Source organism: Pseudomyrmex gracilis, unplaced genomic scaffold, assembly GCF_002006095.1.
Source record: "Pseudomyrmex gracilis isolate BER0280 unplaced genomic scaffold, ASM200609v1 scaffold_2340, whole genome shotgun sequence".
Classification (NCBI taxonomy): Eukaryota; Metazoa; Arthropoda; class Insecta; order Hymenoptera; family Formicidae; genus Pseudomyrmex; species Pseudomyrmex gracilis.
In genome coordinates this window covers 1-12131 of record NW_018022924.1, presented here as the reverse complement: position 1 = coordinate 12131, position 12131 = coordinate 1, and the positions used below count along the sequence as shown (strand labels likewise).

The 12131-nt window shown below is 41.1% G+C and overlaps 2 protein-coding genes and 1 long non-coding RNA gene across 4 annotated transcripts; 2 read left to right on the top strand and 1 right to left on the bottom strand.

Moving 5' to 3' along the window:
- The first annotated feature begins 719 nt into the window (after positions 1-719).
- Positions 720-6737, top strand: LOC109862764. 2 transcript variants are annotated; one of them, XR_002251209.1, is made up of 3 exons: positions 720-1359; positions 5013-5679; positions 6726-6737. XR_002251209.1 is itself a non-coding variant. In XM_020442898.1 (2 exons), the coding sequence occupies exons 1-2, from the start codon at positions 1223-1225 to the stop codon at positions 5548-5550; spliced, it is 675 nt and encodes a 224-aa protein (XP_020298487.1). In that variant the 5' UTR covers positions 720-1222; the 3' UTR covers positions 5551-6440. The 2 variants fall into 2 exon arrangements, 1 of the variants encoding a protein (XP_020298487.1); XM_020442898.1 differs by lacking the exon at positions 6726-6737 and having other exon boundaries at positions 5013-6440.
- LOC109862763 (pleiotropic regulator 1-like) lies at positions 6626-8993 on the top strand. The gene is made up of 5 exons (XM_020442897.1): positions 6626-6840; positions 6923-7029; positions 7499-7847; positions 8002-8790; positions 8913-8993. Exons 2-5 carry the CDS (start codon positions 6983-6985, stop codon positions 8970-8972), a joined length of 1245 nt encoding a protein of 414 aa, XP_020298486.1. The 5' UTR covers positions 6626-6840; positions 6923-6982; the 3' UTR covers positions 8973-8993.
- Positions 8994-10029: 1036 nt separating this feature from the next.
- On the bottom strand, positions 10030-12093 carry LOC109862762. Its single transcript, XR_002251208.1, has 3 exons — positions 11914-12093; positions 11414-11736; positions 10030-11035 (listed from the first exon to the last, which is right to left on the bottom strand). It is a non-coding gene; the product is annotated as an uncharacterized LOC109862762 (long non-coding RNA).
- Between the last annotated feature and the right edge of the window lie 38 nt (positions 12094-12131).

Sequence of the window (12131 nt, the reverse complement as noted above, 5' to 3'; positions counted from 1 at the left end):
GCAGGCCGTCGGCGTATATTTTAATATACGCCTGTTTCACACAATTATTTGGCGCAAAGCGCCGCGTTTTTGGCCGGGACGGATGGTCGGTCCCGGCCGTAACGATTTGCATCGTTACAGTTCCTTTGTTCATTTTTCGTAAGTCAAGCGAAAACATTTGGATTTGCTGTCTCAGGTAATACTCAGGTCGCTTAGCGCGAAAAAGATAAAGTGTTAAGAGCCGTCTACAATGGAGAGTTGTAGGCCGTAACAGTAAGAAATTGACAAATCACAATCGATTATTCTTCTGTACTTTGTCTGTGATTGGTCAATTTCTTACTGTTACGGCCTACAACTCTTCATTGTAGACGGCTCTTTACATAAAATCTGTCGTTCTTACGACAAAACGCGGCTTAACGGGTTAACACCCCGTGGCTGCGTCCCCGGCGACGCCATCTTGCCTTGTCTGAAAGCAAGTAACAAAAGATTAGTTTCGTCAAAACTTGTCCGTAAGCTTAGCAGTGGTGTAAAACTATTATTAGCTTTCTGTGTTCTGCATCTTGGACTTAGTGCAACGGTCACGCGAGTGTTTACAGAATGACCAGCAAAGAAACTGACGTTGATATGCTTGAGACGGGCCCCCCGCCTAGGGAGGACATAACCCCCTCTTCTGCAAGCCAGGTCCCCGCTCTCGCGGCAGTACCTGGGGGCGATCGCGGCCCTTGCCGCGTGTCTTTAGTAAACGTCCCTTCCAGCTCTTTCGCTTCTACGGATTCTGGAAGTAGGGTTTCCAAGAAAAGGGATGGCGCGGGTTTAACTCCTCCCCCCAAGCGTGTGTTTTCAACACTGTCTAACGGGCAAAGACAGTTGTTACTCAATAGGTACCATACGAACTCCAATGGTCCGTTTATGGTCCATATTGAAACGTGTCGGTCACAGCTTCCCTCAATGGGAAGTACAGGGTCTGCCAGGGACCAAGGTGCAAGTAAAAACGGGGCCTCACTCAGTGCTATTGGCCTGGGCAAGAGGCTTAACCGGCTCCTCTTAAACCAGTTCATGCATGCGTTTGATTTACGCGTCATTGGTAGAAATAGATTCTCAGTCTGCTTTCCCACAGGTGGGGACGCCAACCGGTTCGTGGGGGCTTTCCAGGATGTCGCCGGTAAAGTGACTCCTAATGAACAGTGGACGGCGCACGTCCCGTCATTTAGAGTGGTAAAACAATTCGTCTTGAAAGGCGTGGATGAGGAAGAGACGGTTGAGGAGCTACTTGCTGGCCTACGCCTCCCTCCTGGGTGGGACCAGGAGTGGACTCCTCCCTTCGAGGCTGTCAGAATTACACGCAGGGAGAAGGGAAGTCCCACTTCCACCCCGAAGTATGTGAGTACCAACCAGTTCATTTTGCGATTCCGCACCCCAGTGGTCCCTCGGTCATGCCTGTACGTGGGGAAAAGACTCCCGCTAACACCCTATGTTTATAAGATCAGGCGTTGCGAGTTCTGTCAGAGGTTTGGTCACACTGTACATTCGTGCAAACAGTCCGGAGACGACCGACGCAGGTTTTGTGAGAAGTGCGGCAAGTCTGGCCATGCTAAACCAGACTGCCCTAATGTCCTTGATGAGTGCATAAATTGCATCCGGTCTAAAGCCGGTAACACCGGCCATCAAGCATCTGAGTTCCGCTGCCCTGTTTTCCAGAGGCAACGTGAAATCCATAAACTGATGGCTTACAGAGACCTTTCCTTCCGGGATGCAGCTGGTCTCTGTGACAGCGGAAACACTCTTTCTGGCTTGGAGTCTAATCCAACCAGTGTTTCAGTATCTCTTCCCACGCTAGGGGAGTTTTTACCTGGAAACGGCGTCTTCCGTTTCTCTGGAACTGACAGGTCTGGTTCCCCTTTCTCACAGAGAGTGACTAAAGTCAACCCGAGGGTACCCTCTCCGTTGGTTAGGTCTCCCCTCACTCCCGGGAACTCGGGAGGTCGTTTGTACGGCCCTTCCCCTACGTCTAACCTGTCTTACGCGGAGGTTGCCTCTTTAAAACCTCCTCCACTTGCTAACTTTGCTCCTAAGTTGAGAGGTAGTAACGAAAGAGTTATCTCCTCCTCTTCACCCTCAGCTAAACGAGCCTCACTTAATCATTCTCTTATTGATTCAATCTCAAAAAAAATATCCTCGGGCAACAATCCTTCTAAGGATAAACCCTCTTCACCATCTTCTGATAAAGAGGTACTTATTTCCGCATTTCAAAAACTCAACGTCACTCCTAGTACAAATATCTCGCAACTAAGTAATAATGACATGCAAAATATTGTCACGGAATTACTTAGGTACCTTTACGGTACTCTCGATTCACAAAGTTAAACTCACTACTATTATCTATATATTACTTAATGAAGCCTTTCACTGTAGTCCAATGGAACTGCAGATCCTTGGTCCGCAATCTTGATGCGGCTCGTCTGCTACTCCAAGACTGCATGGCGGAGGTTGTTGTGTTCTGCGAAACCTACCTCGATGGTAACTCCATAATCACTTTCCCAAATCACGAAATATCTTACGACCGCAATCGTCGCGGGGGTGGAGTTGCCATCGCCGTTGCTAAACACGTTAGGTTTCGTGTTCCAGAAGTTTCTCAGTTACTTGACCTATGCATAGAAAATAGCGTAGAACTCATAGTTGTAGAACTATTTCTCCCTAACTTTTAGTCTCTTTATATCTTCTCATTATATAACCCACCTAGGGTTTCTTCAAACTACACGTCACCCTCTTTCTGGCAAACTTTCTTCCAATTAAGCTCCAAATTCCAACCTGCTATAATATGTGGTGATTTCAACGGAAAGAGTCCGCTGTGGTGCATCACACCCCCCCTCTCTAACAGAGAAGGGAAAAACATAGAACATGCGTTACTAAACTCTTCTTGGGTGGTCCTCAACAATGGTAGTAATACGTGGTCCTTTGCCGACCTCTCCAGGCGGTCCGCGATAGACCTCACTTTCGTTTCTGGCACTTTGGCCCCCCAGTGCTCTTGGAGGGTATGCGAGTACCATTACGGTAGCGACCACTTCCCAGTGGTCACTTCTGTCTCAGATAGGTTTTCTGGCCGCAATGCGTGTCGGCCCTATTACTCTGTTAAACAGGTTAATTGGAGTGAATTTCAATCCTTGTGCCAAGAAGGCGTGGATCCCCTCCCTCCGTTAAACACCACGACAAATGTAGATAGTACCTACGTTCGGTTAGTATCTCTCATAGACAGGGCACTTCTGAGTGCGGGTGCAGTTCGCACAACCATCTCTAAGTCCTCTAGAAGACCCCCCACACCCTGGTGAGATGCTTCTTGTTCTGAGATCTTTTCTCGGAAGAGGGCCGCGTTTGCACAATTTCGGTCTCATCCCAACATCAATTACCTAGATAACTACTGTCAAGTGGCTAAAGAGGTTTCTAAAGCCTTAAGAAAAAAGAAACGCCAAGCTTTTCGGAATTTTTGCGGCTCTCTACACGCCAATTCTGATATTGGTTCGGTGTGGAACACGGTCAAGGCCTTTTCTTGTGCACGCAATAAGCCTAGGAACGAAAGTAACAAAAACTGCCTTGACCTTGAGGGCTTTCAGAAGGCATTTGATAAGATTGCTTCATGTGAACCTCCTCCCCCTCAGAACCACCCCACTTTTCTTGAGTCGTTGAATCAGCTAAACACCAACCTTAGCAATGAGTATATGGATAGCCAAATTACTCCTGATGAGTATTATTCCGTGATAAAGTCTCTTAAAATCCGGTCGGCCCTTGGCCCAGACTTAATCACGAACTTCATTATCACCCAATTCCCCCCGGCCCTCCACATGTACATAATCAATCTTCTTGATTTAATGTATTCTCGACAGGTTTATCTAACTGCGTGGAAAAACTACTTTGTCATTTTTATTCCCAAACCGGGACGCAAGGGAGCATACAGACCCATATCTTTAGCAAATAACCTCCTCAAAGTAATGGAGAAAGTAATGTGACGCCGACTTGAGTGGTGGATTGAAAATAACGGTATTCTCTCTCCCCACCAGTTTGGCTTTAGACGAGGGCTCTCCTGTACTGATAGTCTGTCCATGCTTGTGTCAAAAATAAAAGCGGCTAGCAACTCCAGACAGGTTATTGGTGCCGTTTTCCTTGACATCGAGGGGGCGTTCGACAATGTCGTGCCATCGACACTGCTGACCATGCTCCCTTTCTTCAGGGTCCCCCCCCGAATGGTAGCTTTCTTGACCTCAGTGGTGAGCCTCAGGAAGTTAAAAGGGTACGCATCGGGAGTCTATGTTCAGACCCGAAATACAGAACGAGGGTTGCCGCAGGGCTCTGTCCTGAGTCCCACACTATTTAATATTTACATGTCCCGCGTCGAAGTCTGTCTACTGGCGTCTGTAAACGCCCTTATTTACGCCGACGATGTAGTGATTTTCTGTTCCAACCCCTCTGTTTTGTTTGTTGCCCAGCAACTAAATACCGCCCTCGACCAAGTAAAGTCACACCTAACCACCCTAGGACTCCAAGTGTCACCCAGTAAGTCTGTGGCTACGTTTTACTCACTGTGCCCTTTAAGGAACATGAAGTGGCTCCTAAAGAAGAAGAACGTGAACATTTCCCTGGCAGGAACTAAACTTAACATCGAATGGACAGTTAGGTTTCTAGGAGTTTACATAGATTACTCCCTGAAATGGAAAAAGCACGTGGCTGAGATGAGGAAACGAGTCCTCCCTCGTATAAATATTCTTAAGGTGTTGGCAGGAATAAAGTGGGGAACACACCCTACCGTCTTGTTAACCGTGTATAAGGGACTGGTCAGGTCCGTTCTAGAGTGGGGTTGCCATGTAACCTACCTACCCTCTCGGGTCACGCGAAGAGCTTGTACTCGACCGCCTGCAGTTCGCCTGTGCCAGGGTTGTGTGTGGCCTTATGCGCACTACACCGACTAATGTGTTACTAGATATGATAGGCGAACAACCCCTACAGTATAGACACAAGTATCTTATTAGCAAATATGTTTGCAGGGTTTGTGCTAGGTCAAGCCATCCTCTGGGACAGCTACTGAAGGGCATTGTCGAGACTTGGGAACCTATTTGTGCTGACAACGCGTTTGGTCTCTTCACGGTGTATCAGGAACTCCAGCACATTGTTAAAGATGTCGCAAAGTTCTCACTCCCGGGTAGCCTCGGCCTCCCGTACCACGTTAGGTTTTTCAAGTGTGACACTGACACCAACACTGGCTTCCTTGCGCGTCGGGCCGAAAACCCCCAGCAGTATCTCGAAGGCTTCTTCAGGGACCATGGCCTTACCAGGATATTTTTCACTGACAGGTCTCTTTCCCCGGGTTTGGATGAAACACCACCAGCAGTTGGCTTTGCTGTGGTCTCAGACGAACCCGATCTCGTCCATTATGAACGCATAAACAGTAGTTCCACTATTTTTGACGCGGAAGCCCGCGGCGTTGTTTGTGCGCTGGAGCACCTTAAGGACTTTGGGTTTCCTCGGGTCGTGATCGTCGGACTCACTCAGCGTGATTACGTGCCTTGGATCAACGGACCCTAGAGGTGTCCACTCACCGTTAGTGTATCAAATAAAGGAGCTAGTTCTCGGACTTAAAGACGACGGCGTGTCAGTCAAGCTGGTGTGGGTCCCCGGCCACTGTGGTATCCTGGGCAATGAAAAGGCAGATAAGTACGCAAAACTCTCCTTGACTCTTCCAGAACCTAGCTTTGGAAGCGAGTTGGAAGTCTTCTCGCTGTTCCCTTCCCTTCGGTCCGATACAGTAAGATTGGCCAGAGAAAAGTTACTCAGTGATGCAACCTACAAGGGAGTTAAGTACTTCCAACGTAAACCCGTACTCTTAGACAAACCGTGGTTTATTAGAGTTAAAAAAAAGAAATTTTTGCTTCGCCCCTTAGTTACACTAATATCTAGAATACGCTCACATCATACAGCAGTAAACGCTCATTTAAAGGAAAAGGGAGTAGTGACCTCTTCGGAATGCCCGTGTGGACACCCGTCTCAAGATATTAATCATATATTCTTTCAATGTCCTATTTATAAGATTCAGTCGGATAAGCTAATAATTGATTTATTCCACAATGGCTTTAACCCCCCTTATAGTGTCGATGAGGTCGCTTTTTCCAAATGTTTTCGCGCCATGTTCGCTCTCCTCTCATTCGTAAACACTACCAACGTAAACATATAAACCTCACTTACCAATCCCATGTACCTACTGTGGCTACGTTCGTGTAGAGCGCTGTCTGCGCTGTTGCGACGTTCTGTCCTTGTTGCTTGTCAAGTGTAAAACAAGGATAGAGTGGCAGTGTGGCTGATACGTCACTTGAAATCAAAGTTCCCTATATAACCCGTAATATACACGCGGTCTCAAGCCTCTTGCACAATGGAAGGAATAGCGATAGCGATAGAAATAACACAGTTTTTAACACAGAATTCCAACTCGTCGGAAATTTTATTGCTATTGCTTATTCCGATTTTCTGATCTGCATTGATACATGTGTAGTTTTGTATGTTAGATTCCGCTGTTCTTACCTTTATTTTTAAATATAAACTCTTTAAAACTTTTGTTATTTCTATCGCTATCGCTATTCCGTCCATTGTGCAAGAGGCTTCAGACTGGCTTTTGCTCCTCTCGCGCAGGGGCGTGCGCTATATAAGCAAAGAAGAAGAAGAAAGAAGTGTTAAAGATCTTTAATCGTATATTTTTACATCTCCAGAAATATTACAGTTGCTTTTGTTCTCGTTTTGTTCCACCGTTCCTACATTCAACGGTTTCAGCCTCTCTGACAAATCATTAAATCATTCAGATCCTCGAAATAACAACATGGCAGAGTAAGTATATTTTCTTTATTATAATATAATATATTAATTTTGTTATTATAGATGAGCGCACAATTAACTTAATATGTTTTAGGACGTTCAAAAACATTCGGTGCACACATTAGTGTTTCGCTCTTTAAAACAAACACACGACATGTTTCTGTTGAATCAAGGAATCTTACCACCAGTGAATCCTGCATTGTAAGTATCTCAAAATTGTGCTGCTCCGAATTAATTTATTTTCAACGATATGTAATAGCAGATAGAGAAGCCTGATAGCGGCCATGTCATTGTAGTTTCTTACGACGGTTTCAGCCGCTGGTTTTAGCCGTATTTCCACAAAAGTGGAACTTAAAGGCCGTTCTCCGCGAAACTCAAATCGCAGGTCTCGTGGAACTGATCAATCACGTTGGTCGATTGGCTGATTTGACTCTGCAATTGGTCAATTCCACGAGATCTGATACTTGCGTTTAATGTAGAACGGCCTTTGAGTTCCACTTTTGTGGAAATACGGCTAAAACCAGCGGATGAAACCGTCGTAAGAAACTACAATGGCATGGCCGCTCTCAGGATTCTCTCTGGTAATAGATATATACTTGGTGAAATTGTTAGAAAATACTTCAAAGTGGGCTGACACGAAGTAAGGTACACAGGTATTGGCTCTTTCCAGGCAACAAATAAAAAAGTCCATCAAAGCAAAGCATTGTTTCACCTGTTCTAACACCAAAAATCATCAAAAAAACAAAGCGGATCCTCCACCACCTGGAGATGAAACTTTTGCAGTGACTTCAGGAGCGGTTGTAGTATCACATATACAGAACACAAAAAAAGTAGATAATATAACCAATAGCGCGCTAACAATACCGCAAAAGAAAATACCCTCAATGGCAAAACCCAAGTGGCATGCACCTTGGAAGTTGTACAGAGTTATTAGCGGTCATCTGGGATGGGTAAGGTGTTGTGCTGTTGAGCCTGGGAATGAATGGTTTGCTACCGGCTCAGCTGACAGAGTAATTAAAGTAAGTCTCCAATTTTTCTGAATTTATGTTCATTCAGTATAACATTTATATTCATATAGCCTATAGTTCAGTTGTTTATAATATAAATTTGTGTAGAACAAGGTAATACAATTTTTACACAAGCTTTATATGTAGTTCCTTTTTGTAATTGTAGATATGGGACCTTGCAAGCGGTAAATTGAAAGTTTCGCTGACTGGTCACATAAGCAGCGTCCGCGGTCTAGCGTTTTCCAAAAGACATCCCTACTTGTTCTCCTGCGGCGAGGATAGGCAGGTCAAGTGTTGGGATCTCGAGTACAATAAAGTGATCAGACATTACCACGGGCATTTGTCTGCTGTGTACTCTCTGGCATTGCATCCCAGTATAGACGTCCTCGTGACGGCGGGACGCGATTCTACGGGACGTGTGTGGGACATGCGCACAAAAGCAAATGTCCACACGCTCGTCGGACATACCAATAGCGTGATATGCCAATCCGCCGAGCCGCAAATCGTCACCGGCAGCCACGACTGTACGATTCGCTTGTGGGATTTGGCCGCCGGAAAGTCCATCGCCACACTGACGAATCACAAGAAGAGCGTTCGAGCCCTGACATTCCATCCGTCCTTGTACATGTTCGCCTCGGCGTCTCCAGACAATATCAAGCAGTGGAAATGTCCGGAAGGGAAGTTCATTCAGAATTTATCCGGTCACAATGCCATAGTGAACTGCTTGGCTGTGAACGAAGACGGGGTTTTAGTCTCCGGCGCTGACAACGGTACTATGCACCTCTGGGACTGGAGAACGGGATACAATTTTCAACGGCTTCAGGCGCAGGTTCAACCCGGTTCGATGGACAGCGAGGCTGGGGTGTTCAGTATCACATTTGACATGTCGGGCACTCGCATGATCACCACCGAAGCAGACAAGACCATAAAAGTCTACAAAGAAGACGAAACTGCCGTAAGTGAAATCTTCTAATCACATCAATGTTCAGTGAATGTTATCTCCTAGTGGTATATATTTTAACGATTTTATCGCCAAAAGTTTCTCGCACACTAACAGTTCTGTATTTGGATTTTCAGACGGAGGAAACACATCCCATCGACTGGCGACCCGACATAATAAAACGAAGAAAATACTAAAGTTTTACTCACGGACTATAATATTAGTATTTATATGTATACATAGAATATTAGTATTTATATGTATACATATATATTAAATATACATATATTTTTTTAAACGAGACTTTTACAATATACGTTCCTTTCATTTACCGGAGACATTAATAGATCCATCTATTAAACACATATATACATATACACATGTTATTTGTCAATGTTAAATATCAAGTAAATGGCCAATACTTTTACGTTTTGAGAAGAAAATAGGAAGGAAGAGCAGTTACATTATCGACACGACGTAGTTGTGGACACAGACTTCTATAGTATACTAGACCGCTAGCTTCTTATGTACGGCTGGCTACAAAATCTATGTACTAAAGTCGTCATGGAGGGGGAAGATGGGATGGTACTGAAGAATGCAAGATGGCCGTCATGTTTGACAGCTGATTGAGTTGTAAGGTTAAGTTGTAAGGTATACTATAGAAGTCTGTGGTTGTAAGGTTGTGAGGTTAGCTATTATATACTGACAGTTTGTATTTTAATTTTATGAATAAAGGAATATAAAACAATTATGTATTTTTTTTTTATATTATAAATGAAACATTGAAGTGAAATATATTTATTATAAATAAAATATATAATAAATGAAATATATTATAAATGAAATATATATAATTGACTATTTTTTATATTCCGTAAAGATATTCATATTATATTTTCTATATATTCATTTTAATCTAAAATTAAAAGGATTATTAAGAGCCTTAATTCTCTNATTGTTAAAAGGATTATTAAACTATAAATTTTTTATAAGAAAAGTAAATATGTGGAAAAAAATTTTAATAATGAATTTTAAATTGGTCAAATGTATTTTATTTCTTTATACATGTTATATTTTATTTTTTTATACATGTTTTCTTTGTACATGTTTTATTTCTTTAGACTTGTAATTTTTCTTTACATATTATATATACATTATTATAGTATACATTTTTCATTATAGTATAAAAATAAATAACTTATATTAATATAAAAACTTATATTAATATAAAATATATACTGTATTTATATATATATAATTTTGCGCGCAAGTATATGTATATATACATATATATATATCATTGTTTCTAATGCATTTAAGTTATTTCGAGTTATAGGTTGATGAAATCCTTTTCCAAAAGGATTTCTCGAATTCATAAAGTCAAATAATCTGTCTATAACCTTAATAAATGTTATTGTTGCTTCAGAGTCGCAAAATTCGGGACAATATTGTTTTAAAAATTCAATNGCTGTTGCTACAGATGAGCTTAACGTTTGAGCGGCATATTTAACTTTCATTTTGTTTTGCCACCAATTAATGCATTGAGAACTTAATTTGTTTTTAAATTTAAAAGTTAATTCATTTTGCATTTGATATAATTGTATTATATATCGCCATTCAATATTACCATCATTTGTAAGAAATTCTTTCAAATCTGCTAATGCATTACGAGCTAATTTTAACATATGACACGCATCTAGTATGACATAAACATTATAATTTTGTGTAGGATGCTTAAAACTGTTAATAATAGATTCATAATTTTTCTCATAAATATTACATCCTAGCTGATTAAATGCACTTACATTAATGGTTGCGCCGTCGCACACACACACACACACACACACATGTAATAGATCGTACTTTTAACTCACTATTACTTGTCAAAGATAAGGCAGACAAAATTAATTCCGCAAGTATAGCGCCAGATAAAAATTTCTTCAAAAAATAAGCAATAGGCCATTTCCATTTACCATTAAGGGCAACCAGCATAAATACTAATGCTTCATTTGATAATGAGTCTTTCTCTTTTATATGAATATCATTTCCATAATCCACATATCCAACAAGTTTTCCTTCCTGTTCATTCCAAAGTAATTGCTGCCGTATTGACATGCTGTCAAAGATCATGTTGCAATCTTTATCTATTGAAGGCAAATTCTTTAGTAATGAAATTATCTCTTTGTGGAATCCAGGTTCAGCATTTACATTTGAATGCCAATGCCTAATGCTCAATGGATGTGGCAAATTCAAAATCCCTCTATGTATAAAAAAAAAAGCATATTAATAACTGAACAAGTTTATTTTTTTGCTTTATTTTTGTTGTATTTAATAGAAAAATAGAATGTATCAAATAGGAAATAAAATGTATCTAATAGAAAAATATAAAGCAAGTCATGCAAAATATCCAATCATGCAAAGAAATAAAAAGACAGAAAGAAAAGCGTTAAACTAACCGGCAATAATCATAAGCCTTTGGAGAATGATAAAATAAGGTTACAGCAAACTTTTTCACTTCTTCCGAAAATCTTTTACCACTTGCAGATCGTGCATTATTTTTTACTTCGTTTTGAAAAAGATTGAGTGACATGCTTTCAAACTCACGACTTAACATATTAAATGCATCAGTACCACTTACATATTTCTTTTTCAATTCCTCAAATAAATGTTTCATACTCTAAATGCGTTCCTCTTTTCCTCGTTTTACACTACGTAGTAAGGTATACAATTCTTGTCGTTTAGATGCAATCTTGGACGTAAGTTTCGACTTTTCGTTTTCCAGAATCTTCTGAAACACTTCTGCTTGTCTCTTTAGTTCTTGCTGATGCGATTCACGTTCATTTTGCAATTGTTTCTTTAATATTTCAATTTCATTAGAAGATTCTGACGAAATTACTTGAATTTTAACATTTTCACTTTCTAATATTTCTTCTGCTGCACGTTTGTTGCTATTCACAGTTGCTGAAATCACAATTATCTCTTTATAGTGTAAATTAATATATAATAGCATGTTTGATTTGTCTATTTGATCCGAACCAAAAGTAATGATTCGTTCTTTTGATCATAAGTATAATTTGTAATATCAATATAGTAAGAAATGTAACATAAGTAATATATTAATATAAATTAATCACTTACAAAGTGTGTTATTTAATACTTTGAAGGGATCATCATTCTTTTTGCTGTCATCCCATACAACACATTTTTTTGGAAAAACTCCAGGTTTTAAGAGTACCTTCTTATTTACACAATAATAACACAGCCACACAACAAAAAAAAATTTCTTTGGCCTGGGGATCAGACCATGTTTATTATATGTTTTTGGGGTCGCTGAATCCGAATCCGAGGTCCATTAA